The 22,424-nt window shown below is 40.0% G+C and overlaps 1 protein-coding gene across 1 annotated transcript in view; it reads left to right on the forward strand.

Moving 5' to 3' along the window:
• LOC131401949 (centrosomal protein kizuna-like) overlaps positions 1-13,316 on the forward strand; it is a 263,865-nt gene extending 250,549 nt beyond the window's left edge. The window contains exons 11-12 of the mRNA XM_058536997.1: positions 9,999-10,103; positions 13,200-13,316. Coding sequence (XP_058392980.1) covers positions 9,999-10,103; positions 13,200-13,300 — 206 coding nt within the window. The 3' untranslated portion in view covers positions 13,301-13,316. The remainder of the gene's footprint in view (positions 1-9,998; positions 10,104-13,199) is intronic.
• Positions 13,317-22,424: the final 9,108 nt, after the last annotated feature.

Raw genomic sequence — 22,424 nt, forward strand, 5'->3', positions numbered from 1 at the left:
ACACACACACAACCAGAATAAGTATTCCCACAGCCTGTATGATCTGTTGTTGTTAACACAATCTACCCCTTTTATTAGTCTGGTTGTTCACACTGAAGAATTAAGGTAGAAATGAAAGAATAATTTTGATATCTATGAATGTGTGGTTTTCTCCCTATAATAGATAGTATATCATTTGCATGTATATTACACCTTTACTTTGGCTAAGTCCTGGGAATAAGACTGGGTCCTTGCCCCTCCTAAGTCTTCATCATCTCTGATCCTCACAACAGCCCTGTGGGGTAAACATTAGGGACCCATTCTACAGTCAGTCCAACAGAAACTTAGGAAGGTTGAGTCCTGCTCAAGGCCATATAGCTAGTGTGTTGGATCTTGAATCGAACTCAAACTTCAGGATTTAATCCCTGAACTACTTCTGTTCCACCAGCCTGCTGCTTTCGTTTTACAAGAGAGGCGACTGCATCAAGGTGTCTGGATTAATTAAACATCAGTGTATATCATCACAAAAGATGAGCTCCACAAGATGCTTTGCGAGTGACGATGAGCGAAGCTATACCTTTCCTTTCTCTTGTGTTAGGCCTAGAGAGGTGGGCGCTTGCAAGGATTTCCGAGTATGGATTTTGCCAAGAGGTGTGTGTGCCCTTTATAAAGCGGGGCGAGCCTGAGTGCACGTGCAGGACTAGAATACTCAGGTCAGTGCTTCCCTGGAACACTTAGACCAGGATTAAAGCCATGCTTATCCAGATTATGAGAGAAAATCTCATCTGAACTACTTATACCCCCAAGTGAAATTTCCCACGTTGGCAATTTTGTTTGTATTCATACTGAATTTACCTCTGAGAGTGAAGTGAGTTTTAGTTTTAGCAAGTGACACAGGTTATGCTAAATGTCATAGAAACCCGTCACCTGACACGGTATCTGGCACACAACACAGTGGGCACTCAGTTTGTCAAACGAATGAGTAAAAACGAGTTGGAATCCAAAGATTAAGGAGTTTCCTTAAATGCTTGTTGATTCAGGCCAGAACGCTGTCTCTTTCACTCAGTCACTCTACCAATACTTTCCCCACCCCACGTGCCCATCCTGGCAAACTCATCTCCTTAAGCTCCATGTGAAAAGGGCTCTCAGCTTTTATCTCAAGAGGATTAAGCCTCTAAGAATGTCCATTCAGCCTCTCATTCTTTTGACTCCAATTCTCTTGGTCAAGCTGTGTTGAAAGTGGTTGCCTGACAGTGCCATTTCTCACTGATATTCTTTGGCAAGCTGAAATATTCAATGTCATACTAAGGTATGTCCATTTAGAAGCTGTGAGGGAGGTCAGCCACTTGGGGTTCTGGGCAGTGCTTCTCAAAACGTTATTGCTTGAGTTTTACATCAAATTGGAAAAGGCTGGGAACATACAATAGCCAGGTTGTCATTGGTGACTGGATTTACCCTGGGAGAGAAGACTGTGGTGACAACGTTGGACTGCCGGAGTACAGTGGCGTAACACTCCACTAAGGAGACTTTACTAAGAATGTGTCTCACCTGTCCTGTCCCAGAAATGCACGAGAATCAGGCAAGACGTGTTACCTGCCAAGCCTGGGAGCCCCAACTCGTGCAAAACCAGGGGAACCATCTCATGCTGCTGGATTGTCCATTGCAGTCCCTGTGGCCCTGTCTCTGTGGTAGATGTCAGGCTGCTGGGGCTTCCCCTTTGCTGCTACAGCAAAGCGTCTTCACTCATGACATTGCAGGGCGGTGGTGTTTGTTTAACATGGTCAGTAAAGAATGAAAGGCACCTTTCTGAAGAGTGTTTTCGATTGGTTGCTCCTGCATTCAAGGAAATTAATTCATAAATGCCTAGAGAAATTCTCCTTGGTCGTTGACAGTAGAATCCTGGGTGGATACCTATGCCCCAGCCACACCCTTGACCAGTTACATCGGAACCTCTAGGGGTGGGGCTCAGGCATCAGTCTTTTATAACACCCCCAGGTGACTCCCCAGGTTTGAGAACCATGGAGCAGGGGGTCTCAAAGCTGAAAGAGCCTTTGTAGGTCATGTTGTGAAACACCTTCATTTTATACAAGAGATTCAAGTGGGGAGAGAAGAGGTTGGGCTTCGGATATTTTAATAAAATCGAGGATCAGGAAGTGTATTATTTTCCTAGGGCTGTTGTAACAAAGTACCACAAACTTAAAACAACAGAAATGTATTCTCTCCCAGTTCTGGATGCCAGAAGTCTAAACCAAAGGCCAGCAGTGCCGTGCTCTTGAAGGCTCTAGGGGAGAAGCCTTCCTTGCCTGTTCCAGCTTCTGGTGGCTCTCAGTTTGTGACAGCTTGACTTCAGTCTCTGCCTCCATCAGCACATCACCTTCTTTTCTGTCTCTGTGTCCACTCTTCCTGTCAGGATGCCTGTCATTGGATTTAGGGCCCACCACAAATCTAGGATGATTTCATCTTGAGATCCTTAACTAATTACATCTGCAAAGAACCTATTTCCAAATAAGGTCACATTCTGAGGTTCTGGGTGGACATGAATTTTAGGGGAGACATCATTCAACCCACTGTAGGGGGTGAAGAGAGATTTCTTCATATTTTACATTTCTAACATCTAGTTCATCTTATACATTGATTATTCCTGACCCTACTATAATGCTAATGATAATATTATTGTCTTTATTTCTGATTCTTCTCATTATATAAATCATTGAATGCAAATTGCTAAAAATACTGTTTTTAAAAATATTTAATTATGCCAATAAAATATAGCTTCCTGATCAAGATTACTCAATCTTTGAAAAGTTCAAGATTGCATGACTTGGAGAGTTAAAAATTCCCCTCCCATGGCTGAACAATGTTAAGTGGCAGGCACTATGGTTATAAATTTACATATGAAGTAATACCAGCGGGACTGTTCAGTTCAGTTTTGGAACATTCGTTAAAGTTCAGTTACAAGCCTGACATTTATTTTCAAGTGTAATTGTTGAATTACTCCGTAGAAATTAAGAATGTGATGTAAATTTTTTTTTTTTAACTGAGGAAGATTCACCCTGAGCTAACATCTGTTGCCAATCTTCCTCTTGTTTTTGCTTGAGGAAGGCTAGCCCTAGGCTAACATCTGTGCCAGTCTTCCTCTATTTTGTATGTGGGTCGCTGCCACAGCATGGCTGACAAGTTGTATAGGTTGGTACCCAGGATCCGAGCCTGCGAACCCAGGCTGCCGAAGCGGAGCATGCCGAACTTAACCACTATGCCATAGGGCTGGCCCCTAAATATTTATTTTCTGAAGCAGCTTCAGGCAACTCATGTGAAGTAGGAGTTTCTCTTCTCTGTACATCAGCAGTCTCTGAGAGCACAGAGAAACCTTGGCAATAGATTTACAGGCCCACGACACTGGGGGAGTGGAGTTTATTGCAGAAAGTCTGGACATGAAAAGTGATTCTGGTCATGGATCCAACCTATGTATTTCAGGTTCACATTGACTTATGGCCTTTGAAAAAAATCCTAAATATGGATGAGTTTTCTGTATTTTCAGAATTGTGAAGGCACCCATATCCTAATATTTTCTTGTTTTCATTTGAGCAGATTACTAGACAAATGACTTCTGGATTTTCAGTGATAATATTTATCTTTAGAATTAATTTTAGAAATATATGTCACAATTTTTATTTTATTTTACAAAAATGACTATGTTTGCTGCATCAGCAACACATCTAGTAAAATGTGTGGAAAAAAATTTGCATGGGTGTAGAAATATGTGAAAAGTAACAGCACTGGGAAACTCAGTGGACAGAAAATACTTTTCAAATTTAATTTTTAAATTTCTACATACTTCCTATAGGAATAGTAATTCCACTTCCTTACTCAAAGATGCCCAGTTCTTTGTTGGTTCAAGGTTGTTTTTCTATTTGTAGTGATGGTATTGTTTGCATCTCCCTTTGTTACTCCTTTTCCGGGCCCAACTTTTCTTTCTTTCATTAGGGATTTCTGCGCAAGCCAGAGGCAGATTCTCTGCCTGGAGACACCCCTAGAGGCTGGTGAACCCTGCCTCTCTCTGGTTCTTGTAATGAGTTGTTAAAAGCACTTGTTCATCAGATATTTTCTTTTTCTTTTTCTTTCTAGATTTAGAAGTATTTTAGCAGGTGTACATTTGCATATAAAAGAGAATAAAAGATAAGAAGTTGAGGCTTTTTCTTTCTTCCCTCCTCAACATCATCTCTCTCCTATCTCCCTTTATTCAGCATGTTTTCGCTTTCCTTCTCTGGCTGTTTCCATTTTCTAGACACGAAATGCATATCAAAAAAAAAAAACAATCTCAGTGATTCTTCACCACTTTGTAGGAAGATAGATCATTGGGTTTGGCTGGCTTATGTAACAAAGTAGGGAAAAACATATTTATCTCTTTGTGTCATCAGTCTGGAATTAATAGCCAAGGATGGATTTTAACCCCCTGGACTCCTTTATTTTATGTTTTAAATTGCAATATTTTCTACTTTTTAAATTAAATCTTGACACAGATTTGAGTGTATAATAGATGCTTGACTGAGAGATCCAGAACTGAAAGCTTGAGCATGCAGATATATTTGTTTCTGTGTGTACCAGAACATTGTAATTGACAATAATTGTATTCTTTAGAAATATTTGTTTTATCTAATTATACGCACTTCTCAATAATTTTCTGAGAGTTTGACATGACTAATGAGTGGAAACGTTTCTCTGGAGTTCTCAGTCACAGGCTGGAAAGTAAAGCCTTAAGGGGCTACCTAGTCCTCGAATTTGCAGACTTAGGGTTTACTTGCAGTTGAGAAGACTCAAGTCTTTTCTCCTTGGAACTGGAGGAACTCGGCCCCCACTTGTCTATAGCAGGCTGATTTGAACTCTAGACTTGTTACTTTTGCTCTTTTGTTTGTTCATTCATTTCGTAACTATAAATCTGCAGGGCAATACAGTGCAGCTTTGAACTGCTTGATTCTTCACTATCCTTCTTCCTTCTAGGAGAGCCTGGGCCTGAGTTACCAGAAACTTCACGCCCGTAGCTTTGCCTACTTGACTTATGAAGTTGGCGTCCTGGCCAAGACCTCTAGGCTTTTCCAGGAGGAGGTCTGAATTGTTCGAGTGCCCCTAGCAAGACGTAGACTCTTGCCTCCAGAGAGTCTGAAGCCTGGTCTATTTGATACAAGCAGCTACTTAAAAACCTCCACACAGCTCTTGCAGCCTGCCTTGATAGTGTGTTCCCGGGTCTCTCAGCTCTGTCAACTACGGAAGCTTTTGCTAACATCTAGCTTATATCCCTTGGCTGAAGTTTTTCTCCGAGTGTTCTTGTGCCACTTTTAGGGAACACAGAAAAAATTGCTCACCACCATCTAGTTTCGAGGTTTCCAGTGTGTTCTGTTTGGCCTGTGCAGTGTTGTATTTTTTTTTTTAAGAAAGGCAGGAGTCTGGCAAGACTAGGCCCACTTTCCCACCTGGCAGCAGTTGGCTGTAGCCGGAGAACAGCTGTCCCCCCTGGCCAGGCATGTGCTCTCCAGCTGGCCAGACTCACTTCTCTGTGCTACCTGCTTGGCCCCAGAGCATCTGCATTTATAATCCTGCCCTGTCCAATCTATGCAATTTCTGTTCTTAAACCCTCTTCCCTTGTTTCTACGCAGGCTATGTAGCCTTTATCCTCTCATTGTTATTTTTTAACCAAACCTTAATTTTGTTTTTCCTTTTTGGGTTGTTTCCCAGTCCTTCAAATGTTTTGTGCAGCTCTTCTGACTAAAACAGGGGTGACTGAGGGTGTGATACATGCCATGGGAGAATGACCACAGCTCTGAGCATCTGCTGCCCGACACAGACCTCCTGTTAGACAGCAGCACCTGCCGCCTGCTCCAACCCCTCTGGCTGGTTTGGTGTCTTGGTCCTGCCTCAGTTAGTGTTTCTTCCTCCAAGTGAATACACTTAATCCTTTCACCTTTTAAACTTCACTTTGCCCTTAAACCACACGAGGAAGCATGCATCGGGGATGGAAGCAGGCCATGTGCCCAGCAGTCCTCAGCTTGATTTTGCCAACCCTCTATTACTTAGGTCAGGGCGGCTATGTCCCAGATAAAAATTGTCCGGGTGAGCTTCACTGACTTTCCGCTTAGAGAAGGGCTACAGAAGGTTTAAAGATCAAATACCAGTAAGGAGCTATGGCTGGGAAGCGGGGTGGGCTCTGGGAGAACGAGACTGGAGAGACAAGCTACATCCCTCCAAAACTGTGTACGGTTGAAAGCAGACTCAGGGCAGCCTTGAAGGGAAAGGCCAGTTACAGAGTCCAAGTCCTTCAAGAAGCAAGGGAAGGGTAGATCCTACAATTCCTCACCCACAAGAAAAGAAACTTTGTAACTATGTATGGTGACTGATGTTAACTAACTGTGGTGATCATTTCACAATATGTACAAATATTGGATCAGTATGTTGTATACCTGAAACTAATATAATGCTGTATGTCGATTATACTTCAATTAAAAAAAAAGAATAAGAGGAAGGAAGAGAAGGAAACCAGAATGGAAAGTGTGTGGAACATGGAAATGGCCTTTCTTTTCCAGAGTGGTAAAATGGTCCCTTGCTGCTAATGTGAATTCACTTCACATTCCTCCTTTGCTAGACTCAGACCAGTGATAATATCCATACTGTCCTATATTTGGACAGAATACTTAATCCTCCCAAATGTGAAATTAACTCACAACTACTAGCTTTATATTTTTCACGAAAATCTTCTCCTAAAAATAAAAGGCACGTGTTTTCTGAGGAGCAGGAGAGCCAGCTCACTGGAGTCAGATGATTTACCTCACAACAATAGATGAGAGGAAAGCCTAACTCCAGCTTCCAGCTGCCAGGAGCCTTTGTTTACCAAGAAGCTACTCTTTTTTTCTTTTCCTATTCTTTTTTTTTTTTAACTTTTATCTTTGCTCTCTTTTCCTTGACCAAGTCAGTATAATTGAGTGCAGAAATAGCATATGGTCATTATGATCTGGACTTGTATCCTAAAAGCTGAAAAACTTTTTGGTTGATCTTTATAGAATAAAAACAAAACAGAACATTTTTACCTCTTTTACAGTGATTCCTTACCTTTTTAGAATTCTTTGATTTTATTGATACTTCTCCTCTCCCAAAAGTACCTTACCACAAATCTGAAGTAATATAGGTAGTAGGACTGACAGGAGAGTGTTATGATGCTGTCCTAGGACAGTGGGACTAATCTACAGCAAGAAACACTTTCTGTCCTAGGCCAGTACCCAACACATATACACAAGTTATGCAAAACAGTACTTTCCCCTTCTGCATGCATGACATCTGGTGTTTTCTTTATTAAATTTGTCAAAATACTAGTTCAGGTTTGCCCAACTAATATCACAATCCAGCAATGTTAAAAAGTGTTGCCTTAGGATTTATTATTTTCAGAGTTGAGTCCCTGATCTGTACATATTTTAACTATATAGCATTTAATATTTCAAAATATGATGCTCATTTTAAGTACTTATTTTTATCTTGATTGATTCTCAGTAGGGCAAGATAAGTTACATTTTTATTCGTCAGTGTGACAGTAGTTTTAATCCAGTAATAAGGGGCTCATGGTTAAGTTCTTAAATTGAACCAGCAAAAGCAGGAAAGCAGTGATTGCCAGCCTCCGGTGCTGACAGCAGGAGTCCTTTTGTTTGTGGCCACGTTGGAGATGTGGACGTGGATGCTGTTTTGTTATGTCTGTGCTAAAACTCTATTTCTCCAGCCTCTCTTTCATCCAGGCATCCTTGAGACTTGAGGTAATGGGAAAGTTGTGTCTCTCAGGTTCTTTACGTGATCATTATTTATTGTTTTTCCCAACAGTCTTCCCCACTTTAACTTACAGCAGACACTGTTAACAGTCCTGCAGGGTAAGGGTGTCCTGTGGGTGCCCAGGCTGCTGCTGACCCCTCTGGGGCACCTGGCTTTGCTCCCTGCAGATGCTCTTCTCTGTCCCTACCATGAGCCTGGTTAGATTTTCTCAGCGGGGGGTCTCCCAGCTCATCCTGCTGCCGCCTCCCCTTCCTGACCTTCCCGCCCCTCACTCAGCCCAGAGACCCCACACTCAAATGTGCAAGCCTGAGGGCCAGGGCAGCGAGAGCTCCAGAGGACCAGCTGACCAACCAAGGCAGTCAGTTATGTGTCCTCTGATTCATTCCTGTAGCCGCTTCTGCAAGGCCTGGACTGGAGAGGAACCATTTTACTGTGAGTTGAACCTATCCACAGACCCACTCAAAATAATGACTAGAATTTGGCCACCTCAAATAAATTCATACAACTTGACTTCGAGTCTTGAAACCTGGGTTCAACTAAATTGTTTTTTGTTTGTTTGTTTTCAGAGTTTCTAAAAAGGGACAGTTCAAAAAACTAATTTGCATGCATTTGAAAAGTGTTAACGTCGTAGGAGGAATTCAAGAAACTTGTTTCTAGGTAGTAGAAAATTCAGTATTTCTGTGTATTTTTTTCACACCTAAAGCAGTTAATAACAATTTAGCAATATCATATATCCAATCAGTGTTCAGTCAGGAGCCAAGCAGATATCTTTTCAGTTGATGTTTTTTGATGAGTAGCCAAACTGTGCCATTGCATTGCATTTGCTTCATATGTCTCTTAAGTAGTAGCATCACCATATAATTTATTGTCTAAATTAGGAAACTTTTGATTAACAAAAGACAACTCTATTAATTATTATGCTGGGACAACAGGCAGAAACCTGAATTGTCATGGACAAATTCTACTTTTTATTTTAATTGTGGTAAAAAATACATAACTTTAAATTTACCATCTTAACTGTTTTTAAGTGTGCAGCTCAGTAGTGTTAAGTATATTCACAGTGTTGTGCAACAGATCTCTAGAACTTTTTCATCTTGCAATACTGAAACACTATACCCACTAAACACTAATACTCCCTCCCCCTTCTTCCCAGCCCTTAATAACCACCTTTCCACTTTCTGTTTCTATGATTTTGACCGCTTTTGTTACTTCATATGAGTGGAATCATACAGTACTTGGCCTCTTGTGACTGGCTTATTTCGCTTAGTATAAGGTCCTCAGGGTTCATCCACACTGTAGTATGTGACAGGATTTCCTTCTTTTTAAAGGCTGCATAATATTCCATTGTATGTATATGCCACATTTTCTTTATCCATTCAACTATTGATGGACATTTGGGTTGCGTCCACCTCTTGGCCATTGTGGAAAATGCTGTGATGAACAAGGGTGTGCCAATAACTCTTTGAGATCCTGTTTTTAGTTCTTTTGGATATATACCCAGAGTGGATTGCTGGATCATATAGTAATTGTATTTTTAATTTGTTGAGGAAGCTCCATACTGTTTTCCCTAATAGCTACACCCACCAGCAGTGCACAAGAGTTCCGATTTGTCCACATCCTCCACAACGCTGATTTTCTGTTCTTTTGATAGTGGCCATCCTGATGGGTGTGAGGTGATATCTCATTGTGGTTTTGATTTACGTTTCCCTGGTGATTAGTGATTTTGAGCATCTTTTCATGTGCTTATTGACCATTTGTATATGGAGAAATGTCTATTCAAGCACTTTGCCCATTTTTAATTGGGTTATTTGATTTTTGTTATTGTTGTCGAGTGGTAGAAGTTCCTTATATATTCTGGATATTAACCCCTTTTCAAATATATGATTTCAGTTATTTTCTCCCATTGTGTAGGTTGCCTTTTCACTCTGTTGATTGTTTCCTTTGACATGCAAAAGTTAAGTTTGAGATAGTCCCGTGTGTCTATTTTTAATTTTGTTGACTGTGCTTTTGGTGTCATATCCAAGAAATCGTTGCCAAAACCAATGTCCTGAAGCTTTTCTCCTATGTTTTCTTCTGGGAATTTAATAGTTTTCAGTCTTATGTTTAAGTCTTTAACCCTTTTTGAGTTGATTTTGTGTATGGTATAAGGTAAGGGTCCAACTTCATTCTTTTGCATGTGGATATCCAGTTATCTGTGCCTTTTTTTAAATCTGTAGAAACAAAAGCCTACCAGTTGCTGAAGTGGTCTACCCTTCAGGATAATACAACTCAAACTGAAGACAGGTTCCAAAAGGCAGATGCTTCTGCATCACAACTGTCAGGTAAGTGAGCAGATTCAGCACTCACAGCCAGTGTCTAGGTGACCCAAGGCAGCAGCTAGTGCTGTGCTCAGGGAAGGGTGGTCATTCCTTGAAAGTTTCTGGAGTTTGCTTTGTAATAAGCTATCACTGGATCAGAATCAGCCAGTACTTTTTCAGTCCTTAACAAACAAGAGTTTGGAAGAGTCTTCCCTCCTGGATATGTGCCAGCCCTGGCATGGCGATGGTCCTTACAGGCCCTTGGATTATACCTGGCATGTCATGATAGTAACTTGTCGCTAAGTACCACAGGAGACACCCCAAATTCTTTCTTTTCCCACATCTTCCAGTTGCTTAATCATCAATGGGGAACATCATCCTGGGCTATTTTCCCTCACCAGAATGTTGGAAAACTTTGGGTTTTTTAAATGAAAAGACTGTAAATCCCAGTAAAGCTAAATTTTAAGCTTAAGTGTAGTTCCTTCAATCTAGGATTTTTGTTTTAATTGTAATTTTCTTTGTTTTCGTATACTTTATTGCATTTTTATTATTTTCATTGGTTTTTATTTTATTACACCTTTTTTTAGTATGTCACTTCAGCTCCATTTGTGAAAGTAAATGGATTCATACAGAAGGAAGTACACCTTAGTCACTTCCTTATCCTTACATAAACCACCATTCCATAATTTCACCCATCAGAATGAACAGTGATCTCTCAACATCACATAATTCCCAGGCCATATCCAGATTTCCCAATTGTCTCAAAGATGTCTATATCAGACAGGCATTTTTTAGAAGGACATATGGTGCATTAGACTTAGCTGTCTGTCTTCAGAGAGCTATTTCCTAGATAATATTAGTGTTAGAATTGGTTGCTGCAAAATTCTGTTATTTTGGTTGTTTTGAGGATTCAGTGAGCCACTGCAGGCGAAATGCCCAGCACAGGGCCTGTTAGAGAGCAGCCCTCAGCGACTGCTGGCCGCGGTGGTGCTGGGTGTTATGTGAACTCCGCGAATGTGAGACATTGTAGTTGGCTGAGGTATGAAGCAGGGCCTCTGCCCCAATGGAGGGCTTCATCACTTTGGAAAGATGTAGCACTCATGAGCCCTTAACCGTTTGCTTTTCACCACTTTCTTCACATTTGAGTCACAGAATTAGAATCCAGAGAGATTTAGAAAGTATTTATCCAACCCCCTCATTTTACAAAAGGAGGCGACAAGAGAGTAGCACCTCCCTCGGAGCCTTACAGCCAGTTAGCAGACACACGTGGTTGGAAGTTGACTCCACAAATCTGTGTTTGGTAAGTTTATTTTATATGGATAGTTAATTGGACAAGTTCAAAGGATGAGTAAATTTGACATAAGTTGTAGTCCCTTGGATGTATATCAAAAATGTTGGGGGCTGACCTCATGGCTTAGCGGTTAAGTGCGCGTGCTTCACTACTGGCGACCTGGTTCGCATCCCGGGCACACACCGACGCACAACTTCTCCAGCCATGCTGAGGCCGCATCACACATACAGCAACTAGAAGGATGCGCAACTATGACATACAACTATCTACTGGGGCTTTGGGGAAAAAAAAGGAGGAGGATTGGCAATAGATGTTAGCTCAGAGCTGGTTTTCCTCAGCAAAAAAGAGGAGGATTAGCATGGATGTTAGCTCAGGGCTCATCTTCCTCACAAAAAAAAAAAAAATGTTGGTACTATTAATATACTAATGATTAATGTATTTGTTTATTAATTTATTCATAAGTGAAGTGATACTTTATAGGTTGTATAATCAAGCACCCCTAGATTCAGTTCCCTCACTCCACACTCAAATTTACACTATGTGCTTTGCAAGATTCCACATTTTCCTGCGTTGGGATCATAGAAGTCCTTCTGGTGGTGTCAGCCGTCTCTGAGGTCAGATACGGCCTCTGGCGTTTAGTTTACGTGTGGTCACACAATACTTTTCACTCTCACTCTCACTCTCTCGCTCTCACTGTGATCCTGGGGACTTCTCTGAGCTCCAAAGAGAAGCAGGAGGCAGGCTGGCAAGGTGGAGGGAAATGGAAGCCACGTACCCCGTGGTTAGCGTACCCCGCTACTGCTGTTACAGGTAGTGGTGAGGATGGGCATCCTGAACTCAGGAGCCACCCCAAATCTGACTATTGAAGAAGCAGTGCATGTTTCAGTTACTTTCTGCATCAGATGTATTAGGTCTCTGCCTCTGGACCTGTCACTAAGGAAAGCCACTGCCACCTTGCGCCTTCCTTTCCATGTCTGAAAAGGCCTTATGCTGTTAAGCACATGGAAGCCCTCTTCAGGCTGAGCACGGACACATTGTTAAGAGAATGGCTTGGCTGCAGAGTTACATGCAGGCAAGCAGGTTACAGGATAGAAACTCAGCAAATGCCTTTTGCAGAGACACCCATGCACTCTCTATCCATGATCTCAGGTGACTGCCAGTTAAGAATCAGACTTGAAACAGAAACATCCAAGGCTGAAGTCACCCAGGGGGCAGAGGTCAAGGATTGCCCTGCACACTGATAGCATCATGGGAACAGTCTGGTTCCCCTGGCTCCAGGAAAGAGGTGGATTGTGCATCATCCCCATCAACTTTTTCAGGCTGGTTAAAGAGTGGCCTTGATGGTTTTCAATGGAGATTCAGTCTCTCCTGGGAGATGGAAAAACAGAGGATTTGGCAGAGGGCTTAAGGGTGGGTGGGGTGGGTAACTGTCATCCAGCGGTGTCAGTTATTTCTGAGACCTGGTTCCCAGCACCCATAATTTTGATGATCCCTTGCTGCCCATGTGTTATAACAAGGTGAATTATCCAGTGCATGGTGCTGTAGTAGAGACCCATGTGCTCACATGTGCATCGTGGTCATTTGGAATAGAGCTCTTCGAATGATTTTATTTTTTATTTTTTGTGGCTTCTAAGTATCACCGGAAAACACTCCACTTCCTTTCAGAGTTCTATCAACATGTTCCTTGCCTCAGAAGCTCCCTGTCTTCTGTGGCTTGAGCAGCATCTTCCCCTGTTGACATTTGTTTCACCAAAGTTATTGTGAGCCCTCTTCTTCACTCGTTGCTGCGTGGTGGCTGACACTCCCTCTCCATGTTGTGCTTCTCACAGGTTTGAATACTGGCAGCGGTACATTCAAGACAAAGACAACTAACAAAATCGCTTCGGAAGCTAGTTTTTCATCTAGTGAAGGAAGTCGTTTGTCAAGGTAAAGTCGTGAAAGCCTGTCTAAATAGCGGCAACACGATGAGAAATGTCGCTACGCAATGAATTAAACTCCGGCCGCGTGTTCTTTTGTTTTGTGACTTGATGGAAGGTTATGGTTTGGGGTTTTGTTTATCTAAAATAACAGTTGAAACTTTAGTCTACCTTTGAAAATATTTGCACCAGAGTCAAGTATTGTTTTGCAGCTGTTGTTTCCTTGGTTTAAGACTCAATTGACACCTCAGTGAACCACGAATTAGCGTCTACAGCTGCTCACAGTAGGGCTGCTTAGAGACCACACAATGGAGGGTGTCGGAAAAGGGCAGAGAGAAAAATGTCAGGCCTTAAAGGAAATAAAGTGGCCTGTTTCTTCTTTCTGAGATGGCTGATACATATACTAGCAATTTCTGGTTATTTGTTTTTGTATTCCTATTTCTTACCAAGTACTTGAGCTAAATTATTCTTTCCTTTCCTGATACTTTCTTCCTTATTTTCCATAAAGGACAAAATATATTTTTTCAGTTTTGTTAAACAGTAGCACTTCTTGTAAGTTTTTCAAGCAATGATAAGTGAGTTGTGTGCGAGATTTGTCATCAACAAAAAATACTGATCAGGCAAGGGCACTGAGTCACTGGGGAAGAATTTATAGATGGGAATGGAAGCAGTCACCTGCTGAAATACCTCCCATGTTGCTTTGGGCTAAATATCATTTAAAACAGCCCAAGTCTCCTTTAGTAATAGCATTTCTCATTAAAAAGATGTCCTTTAGATGACTGCATTCCATTTGAATTAGTTGCTTGCCCCTGATGAAATTTTAAAGCAGGAACTTTACATTTCTCATGTTCCTTAATTTTGATGATGAAGTTTAACTTATTTATTCATTTATTTAGTTGCTTCTGCTTTTGGTGTCAGATCTAAGAGTCCATTGCCAAATACAAGGTCATGAAGATTTATGCCTGTGTGTTCTTCTAAGTGTTTTATAGTTTTAGCTCTTCAATTTAAGTGTATGATCCATTTTGAGTAAACTTTTGCTTATGGGATAAGGTTAGGGTCTAACTTCATTCTTTTGCATATAGCTATTCAATTGTCACAGCACCATGGGCACCCTTGTGAAAAATCAGTTGACCATAGGTGTATAGGTTTATTTCTGGTCTTTCAGTTCTGTTCCATTGATCTGTATGTTTGTCCTTGTACCAGTACCACACTGTCTTGACAACTGTTGCTTTGTAGTCACTTTTGCAATTGGAAAGTATGAGTCTTACACTATTTATTCTTCTTTTTCAGAATTGTTTTGTTAGCTGTAGCTTGTTGCCTTAGAATTCCGTATGAATTTAGAATCAACTTCAGAGTATAAGTTTTGCATTTCTTTGGTTAATTTATTCCTGGTTTTGGATACTATTGTGAATGGAATTGTTTTCTTAATTTTACTTTTGGGTTTTTCAATGCAAATTTATAGAAATTCAATTGGGTTTTGTATATTGATCTTGTATCCTGCAACCTTGCTGAACTCACTTATTACTTCTAATAGTTTTTTGGTAGACTCCTTAGGATTTTCTATATACAGGATCACTTCATGCAAATAGAGATAGTTTTACCTCCTCCTTTCCGATATAGATGCCTTTTATTTCTTTTTCTTGCCTAAATGCCCTGGTTAGAACCTCCGCTACAATTTAGAATAGAAATGGCAAGAGTGGAAATCTTTGTCTTGTTCCTAATCTTAAAGGGAAACCATCCAGTATGTCACCATTAAGTATGATGTTAACTGGAGATTTTTTGTCGATGCCCTTTATATTGAGGAACTTCCCTTCTGTTCCTAGTTTATTGAGTTTTTTTTAAATCATGAAAGCGTGTTGGATTTTGTCAAATGCTTTTTCCTACATCTGCTGAGATGGTCTTGTGATTTTTTGTTTTTCATTCTATTTGTATGATGTATTACATTAATTGTTTTTGGATGTTAAACCAACTTTGCATCCCTAGGATAAATCCCACTTGGTCATGGTGTATAATTCTCTTTATATATTGCTAGATTCAGTTTGCTAGTATTTTGTTGAGGACTTTTACATCCATGTTCGTAAGAGATATTAGTCTGTAGTTTTGTTTTCTTTTTTTTTTTTGTGAGGAAGATTAGCCCTGAGCTAACATCCGTTGCCAATCTTCCTCTTCTTGCAGAGGACGATTGGCCCTGGGGTAACATCCGTGCCCATCTTCCTCTATTTATTTTTTTTTAATATGGGACACCGCCATAGCATGGCTTGACAAGCGGTACATCAGTCCATACCCGGGATCCAAACCTGTGAACCCTGGGCCGCCACAGTGGAGCGTGCAAACTTAATCTCTACGCCACCAGGCTGGCCCCTGTAGTTTTGCTTTCTTGTGACATCTTTGTCTGACTTTGGTATCGGGGTAATATTAGCCCCATAAAATGTAGTGGAAAGTGTTTCTTCCTCTTTTTTTTTTTTTGAAGAATTGGTATTAATTCTTCCTTGAGTGTTTGGTAGATTTCAGCGGTGAAACCATTTATGCCTGGGCTTTTCTTTGTGCATAGTTTGTGGATTACTGATTCAATCTCTTCACTTATTATAGGTTTATTCAGATTATCTTGAGTCATTTTTGTAGTTTGTGTTTTTCTAGTAATTTGTGTATTTCATCTAAGTTATCTAATTTGTGTACTATTATTCATAGTATTTGTTTATAATCCTTTTTGTTTCTGTGAGGTTGGTAATCTTGTCCTATCTTTTTTTTTTTTTCCTTCAGTTTTGTCTTTTTTTTAATTGATGTTTTAATAGTTTTTAACATTGTGAAATTTTGGGTTGTACATGTTTGTTTGTCCATCACCATATATATGTCTCCCTTCAACCCTTGTGCCCACCCCCCACCCCCATTGCCCCTGGTAACCACAATACAGTTTTCTCTGTCCATGTGTTGGTTTATATTCCACATATGAGTGAGATCATACAGTGTTTGTCTTTCTCTTTCTGGCTTCCTTCATTTAACATAATACCCTCCAGGCCCATCCATGTTGTTGCAAATGGGACGATTTTGTCTTTTTTATGGCTGTGTAGTATTCCATTGTATATATACACCACATTTTCTTGATCCAGTCATCAGTCGAGGGACACTTAGGTTGCTTCCACTTCTTGGCTATGGTGAATAATGCTGCAGTGAACATAGGGGTGCATAAGGCCCTTGGGATTGTTGAGTTCAGGTTCGTTGGATAGATTCCCAGTAGTGGGATAGCTGGATCATAGGGCATCTCTATTTTTAACTCTTTGAGGAATCTCCACACCGTTCTCCATAGAGGCTGCACCAGTTTGCATTCCCACCAGCTGTGTATGAGGGTTCCTGTTTCTCCACATCCTCTCCAGTGTTTGTTGTTTTTTGGCTTGGTGATTATAGCCATTCTAACAGACGTGAGGTGATATCTTAGTGTTGTTTTCTCTCTTTTGTTTTTGATTCAAGTAATTTGAATCTTCTCTCTTTTTCTTGGTCAGACTGGACAGAGGTTTGTCAATTGTGTTGATCTCTTCAAAGAACCAGCGTTTTCTGATTTCCCTTTAGATTTCTTCTTCGACTCATTGGTTATTCATGAATGTGTTGTTTAATTCCCACATATTGATGAATTTGCCAAATTTATTCCTACTATTGATTTCTAATTTTATTTTATTATGGTTGGAGAACATACTTTGTATTATTTTTATGCTTTTAAATTTATTGGGGTTTGTTCTATAGCCCAACATTTGATCTGTTCTGGAGAATGTTCCCTATGTACTTGAGAATATATATTCTGTTGTTGGATGGAGTACTCTGTAGAAGTCTGTTAGATCTGGTTGGTTTGTAGTGTTATTCAAGTCGTCTATTTCCGTGTTGATCTTCTGTCTAATTGTTCTATACATTATTGAAAGTGGGGTATTGAAGTCTTCAACTATTGTTGAATTGTCTGTTTTCATTTCTATTAAAAGTTTCATGTATTTCAATGCTCCATTAATAGATGCATATATGTTTTTAATTGTTATGTCTTGAACTATTGACCATTTCATCATTATAAAATGTCACTATCTCTAGTACTGATCTGCTCCCTATCAGTAGTTCTGCTTCTTCCCGAATCTCACAGGGATGGGATCACACACTATGTAACAACTTTTTGAGCTTTACCTTCTTTACTTAGCAGATTGTATTTGATATTCATCCATTTCGTCTCACATATAAAATGCTTATTCCTTTTCATTACTGAATAATATTCCATTGGATGGATGTGCCACCTATTTACTAGCTCAAGAACATTTATATCTACAGTTTGTCTGTTTGGGTTGTTTCCAGTTTTTGGAAATTGTGAATAAGTCTGCTATAAACATCAACATACAGATTTTTGTGTGAACGTAACATTTTGATTCTCTTTGACATATATCCAAGAATAAGATTACTGGATCAGAAAGATTACATGGTCAACATTTCTTTAACTTTACAAGCAACTCTCAAAATGTTTTCCAATATGGCTGAAACATTCTACTTTCCCAGCAGGAGTGTACGAGCATTCTGGTTGCTCTGCATCCTTGCCAGTACTTGATATTGTTGCTAATTTTTTAAGCCATTCTGAAAGGTGCACACATGTATCTCTTTGTGGTTTTAATTTGAATTTCTCTGATGACTGATGATGTTGAGCATTTTTTCCTGTACTTTCATTCCATTTGTGTATCATTTTTGCTGAAGTGCCTCTTCAAATCTTTTGCCAATTTTTTACGAGGTTGTTTGTTTTGTTATTCAGATTGAAGAGTTCTTCATATACACCGAATAAAAAGCCTTCACAGATGTGTGTTGCAGAAATGGTTTCTCCCAGTTTTTGACTTGTTTTCCTTCTCTCAACAGTGTCTTTTGAAGAGAAGAAGTTCTTAGTTTTGATAAAGTTTAACTAAACAAAATTTGTTATGGGTGTGCTTTTGGTTTCATACCTGAGAAATCTTTGCCTAATCCAAGGTCATGAATATTTTCTCCTAGAAGATTTATAGTTTTAGATTTTACACTTACTGCTATGATTCACTTTGAGTTAATTTTTGTATGTGGTGTGAGACATGGGTCCAAGGATTTTGGGGTTTTGTTTTGTTTTGAGTTATATATTATGGTGGATATTTTTGCATATGAATATTCAATTTTTCCAGTGCCTCTTTTTTAAAATACCATTCTTTCTCCATTAAGTTATTTTAGCAACTTTGTCAAATATCAATTGCTCATACATGTGTGGTTCTGTTTCTGGATTCTCTCTTCTGTTCCACTGATCTGTGTGTTTATTCGTTCACCAGCACACTATTGATTATCGTAATGTTATAATATGCCTGGAAAGCAGGTAGTTTAAGGCCTCCAACTTTGTTCTTCTTTTTCAAAATTGTTTTGGCTATTCTAATTACTTTGCCTACTCAAATAAATTGTAGAATCAACTTCATAGTTTCTACCAAAAATATGCTGGAATTGTAATTGGTATAGATCAACTTAAGGAAAATTAATATTTAAAATACTGAGTCTTCCAATCCACGAACACTGTATATTTCTGCTGGGGTCTGAATGCTTATGTCCTCCCAAAATTCACATGTTGAAATCCTAACCCCCAAGGTTGAGAGTGTTAGAAGGTGGGGCCTCTGGGAGGTGCTTGTGTCATGTGGGTCGAGCCCTCATGAACAAGATTAGTGCCTTTATAACAAAAGAGGCTCCAGAGAGAGCCCTTGTCCTCTGCACCGTGTGAGGACACAGCAAGAAGGCACCAGCTATGAACCAGGAAGCGGGCTGTCACCAGAATGTGACCGTGCTGGCGCCTTGATCTTGGACTCTCAGCCTCGAGAACTGTGGGAAATAAATGTCTGTTGTTTATAAGCTATCCAGTCTGTGGGTGTTTTTACAGCAGCCCGAATAGACTAAGACCATTTCCCTGCTTATTGAAGTTTTCTTTTACTTCTTCCATCAGTGTTTTGTAGTTTTCAGCATAGAGATTCTACAGGCATATTATAGGATTTATTCCTAAATATGTTATGATTTTTGTTGCTATTGTAAGTTGCACTTTAAAAATGTCAATTTTTAAGTGCGGCATGGTGGCGCAGTTGTTAAGTTCTCATACTTCACTTCCACGGCCCTGGTTTCTCGGGTTCAGATCCTGGGCATGGATCTACACGCTGCTCATCAAGCCATGCTGTGGCAGCATCCCATACAAAGTAGAAGAAGATTGGCACCGGTGTGAGCTCAGGGACCATCTTCCTCAAGCAAAAGAAAAAACATGTCAATTTCCAATCATTTATTGCCACTGTATAGAAATACAAATGATTTTCGTATGTTGACTTTGTATCCTATGACCTTGTTACACTCATTTATGAATTCCAGTAGCCTTTATTTTGTTATATTCTTAAGGACTTTTTATGTAGACAGTCATGTCATCTGTGAAAAAAGACAGTTGTACTCCTTCCTTTCCAATCTGTATGCCTTTTATTTGATTTTCTTGCTATTTCACACCAACTAAGAATCCAGTGTGGTGTTGACTGGGGACAATGAGAGCGGATGTCTCTGCCTTGATCCTGACTTACAGGGGAAGCCTTTAGTCTCACTGTCTGTGATGACTGCAGGTTCTCAGGGACGCCTTGTATCAAGTTAGAGAAGTTCCCTCTACTTCTACTTTCCTGGACTTTTATAAATGGATGTAGAATTTCTTCAAATGCATTTTCTGCATGTCACATGATTTTCTTCTTTACTCTGGTGATGTGGTGGATTACATTGTTTTATTTTTTGTCCTCTTGGCTATTTTTTTTTTCAGTCATTTCTCCAGAGTTCACAATCTCCATCTCTAACTTTTCCTGTTCCACTTACAGTGAACATTTTAGTACTTCAGGTAAAATATGGAAATAGTGCAGCCATGTTGGGCCACCCCGCCCATCCTTTATGCTGTAGTAACTGTATGTACTGCATCTACATATCTTATGAACCTCAGAAGAAAATATTTATCATTTTTTAAAGACTTTATTTTTTTAGAGCAGTTTTTGTTTCACAACAAAATTGAGTGTTTGGTACATATATGCCCTGCTCCCATATGCACAGCCCCCCCACTATCAGCTTTGCCCATCGGATGGTGTATTTGTTACAGATGACGAACCTGCACTGACATGTCATCATCACCCAAAGTCCACAGTTTACACCAGGTTCATTCTCGCTGTTGTGCATTCTGTGGGTTTGGACAGATGTCTGATGACATGTATCCACCATTACTGTGTCATACAGAATAGTTTCACTGCCCTAAAATCCCTCTATGCTCACCTATTCATCCTTCTACCCTCCCCATAATATTACAGTTTTTACTTTAAGTTGTGTGTATTATACAAAAGTTAGAAGGAGAAAGCAGAAAAAATGAGTAGCCTTTGACATTTACCTAGATATTTACCATTTCTGAAGCTACTTATTCCATTCTGAGGATCTCAGATTCCTTTTCTGGTATAATTTCCCTTCTCCTAAAGAATTTCCTTTAGCATCTTCTATTGTAGAGATTTGCTGGTAATAATTTCTCTTAGTTTCTCTAAATCTGAAAATGCTGTCTTTCAACAGTGATTTTCGAAGGATATTTTTGCTGGATATACGATTCTGCATTGACAGGTCTTTTTTTCTCTCTCTCTCAACACTTTAAATTTCTTTTCTCATTCTCTTCTGGTCCCCATAGTTTCTGATGAGAAGTCAGCTATTAATCAAATCATTATTCTCCTCTGTGTGAAGTGTCATTTTTCTCTGTTGCTTCCAACATTTGCTTTTCGGCCTTGGTATCCAGCTGCTTGATCTGATGTGTCTCTATGTGGGACTGTCTTCATTCTGCTTGGTGTTAGTTGAGCATCATATTTGCAAATGTCTATCTTGCATCACTTGGATAATTCCAGGCACTATTTCTTCAAGTATTTTTGTCTGCACATTCTCTCTCTCCATTCCTTCTTTGAAGCCGACCACATGTATATTAAAGTTTGATCTTACCTAAAAGTGACTGAGGCTCTGTTATTTTTCCACCCTTTTTTCTATTTTCCATGTTAATTTCTATTGTTCTACTTAAATTCCATGTAAAGAATTTGTTATTTCTAATATTGTATTTTTCAATTCTAAAATTTTCTTTTTTAAATTTTTCTGCTGAGATTTCCTACTCTTTCATTTGCTACGAGCATGTTTGTTTACCTTCATGGAGGATAGTTATGACAATCACTTTAAAATCTTTGTTTAATACTTATGCTTTCAGCCAAGATGAAATAACAGGGAACTAATTTACCCTTCTTCCCACAACAACTGAAAATTTTGGGGAACATATATGAAACAGTAGTTTTCACACAGTGGGTCTCAGGCAGCAGAGTTCAGTGACCCCTGAGAGACCTGGAACTGACAAGGTGGGCCCTGTGATGGCCCTGCTGCCTGGAGAGAGAATTCCAGGCTCCAGCACAGGGAAGGAGAAGCCAGGTGGACCCCTGAGCTCTCCCTGAGTTCAAGAGATGGCACCGGGTGTCCTGGGAGGCTGAGGTGACTAGAGCACATATGGAAGACCACCCAAGAAGTGAGAACTGCAGCAAGAGAGAACTTCACAGATTCTCCGTGGGCCCACTGCATCTTCCACTGAGTAATGACCAGTGCACCCATGTGAGGAAACTACCCAACACTACAGAATCAAACACCAAAAAATTAGAGGAAATAATTCTTGGAGCTCACACAGACAGGAATGGTTTGGGTTCAACCAGTCCACACATGGCTTAGGAAAGCCCCATAACTCGCAGGAGATTGTGTCCAGTATTCAGAGTGGCCTCAGTGGTGGAACACAGTCAGCCCTGGACTAAAGGTTACTCAGATCCCACCTAACAAAGCTTAGAATCAGCTTGAATGTTTCCAGTTGTTTCAAAGTAACACAACTCTGTCCCAGGAAACAGCTCAAGAATATTTTTAGGAGTACAAACTATCCAGGTTCCAACAAGGAAGAATACACAATGTCTACCAGCCAACCAGAAATTACCTGGTATGCAAAAAAGCAGAAAAACACATCGTGTAATGAGGCGACAAATCACTCAATTGATACTGACCACAAATAGCACAGAGGACATAATTCATAGACAAAGATGGGATGTTATTACTGTCATCATATTCCAC

This window comes from Diceros bicornis (genome assembly GCF_020826845.1).
Source record: "Diceros bicornis minor isolate mBicDic1 chromosome 27 unlocalized genomic scaffold, mDicBic1.mat.cur SUPER_27_unloc_1, whole genome shotgun sequence".
Classification (NCBI taxonomy): domain Eukaryota; kingdom Metazoa; phylum Chordata; class Mammalia; order Perissodactyla; family Rhinocerotidae; genus Diceros; species Diceros bicornis.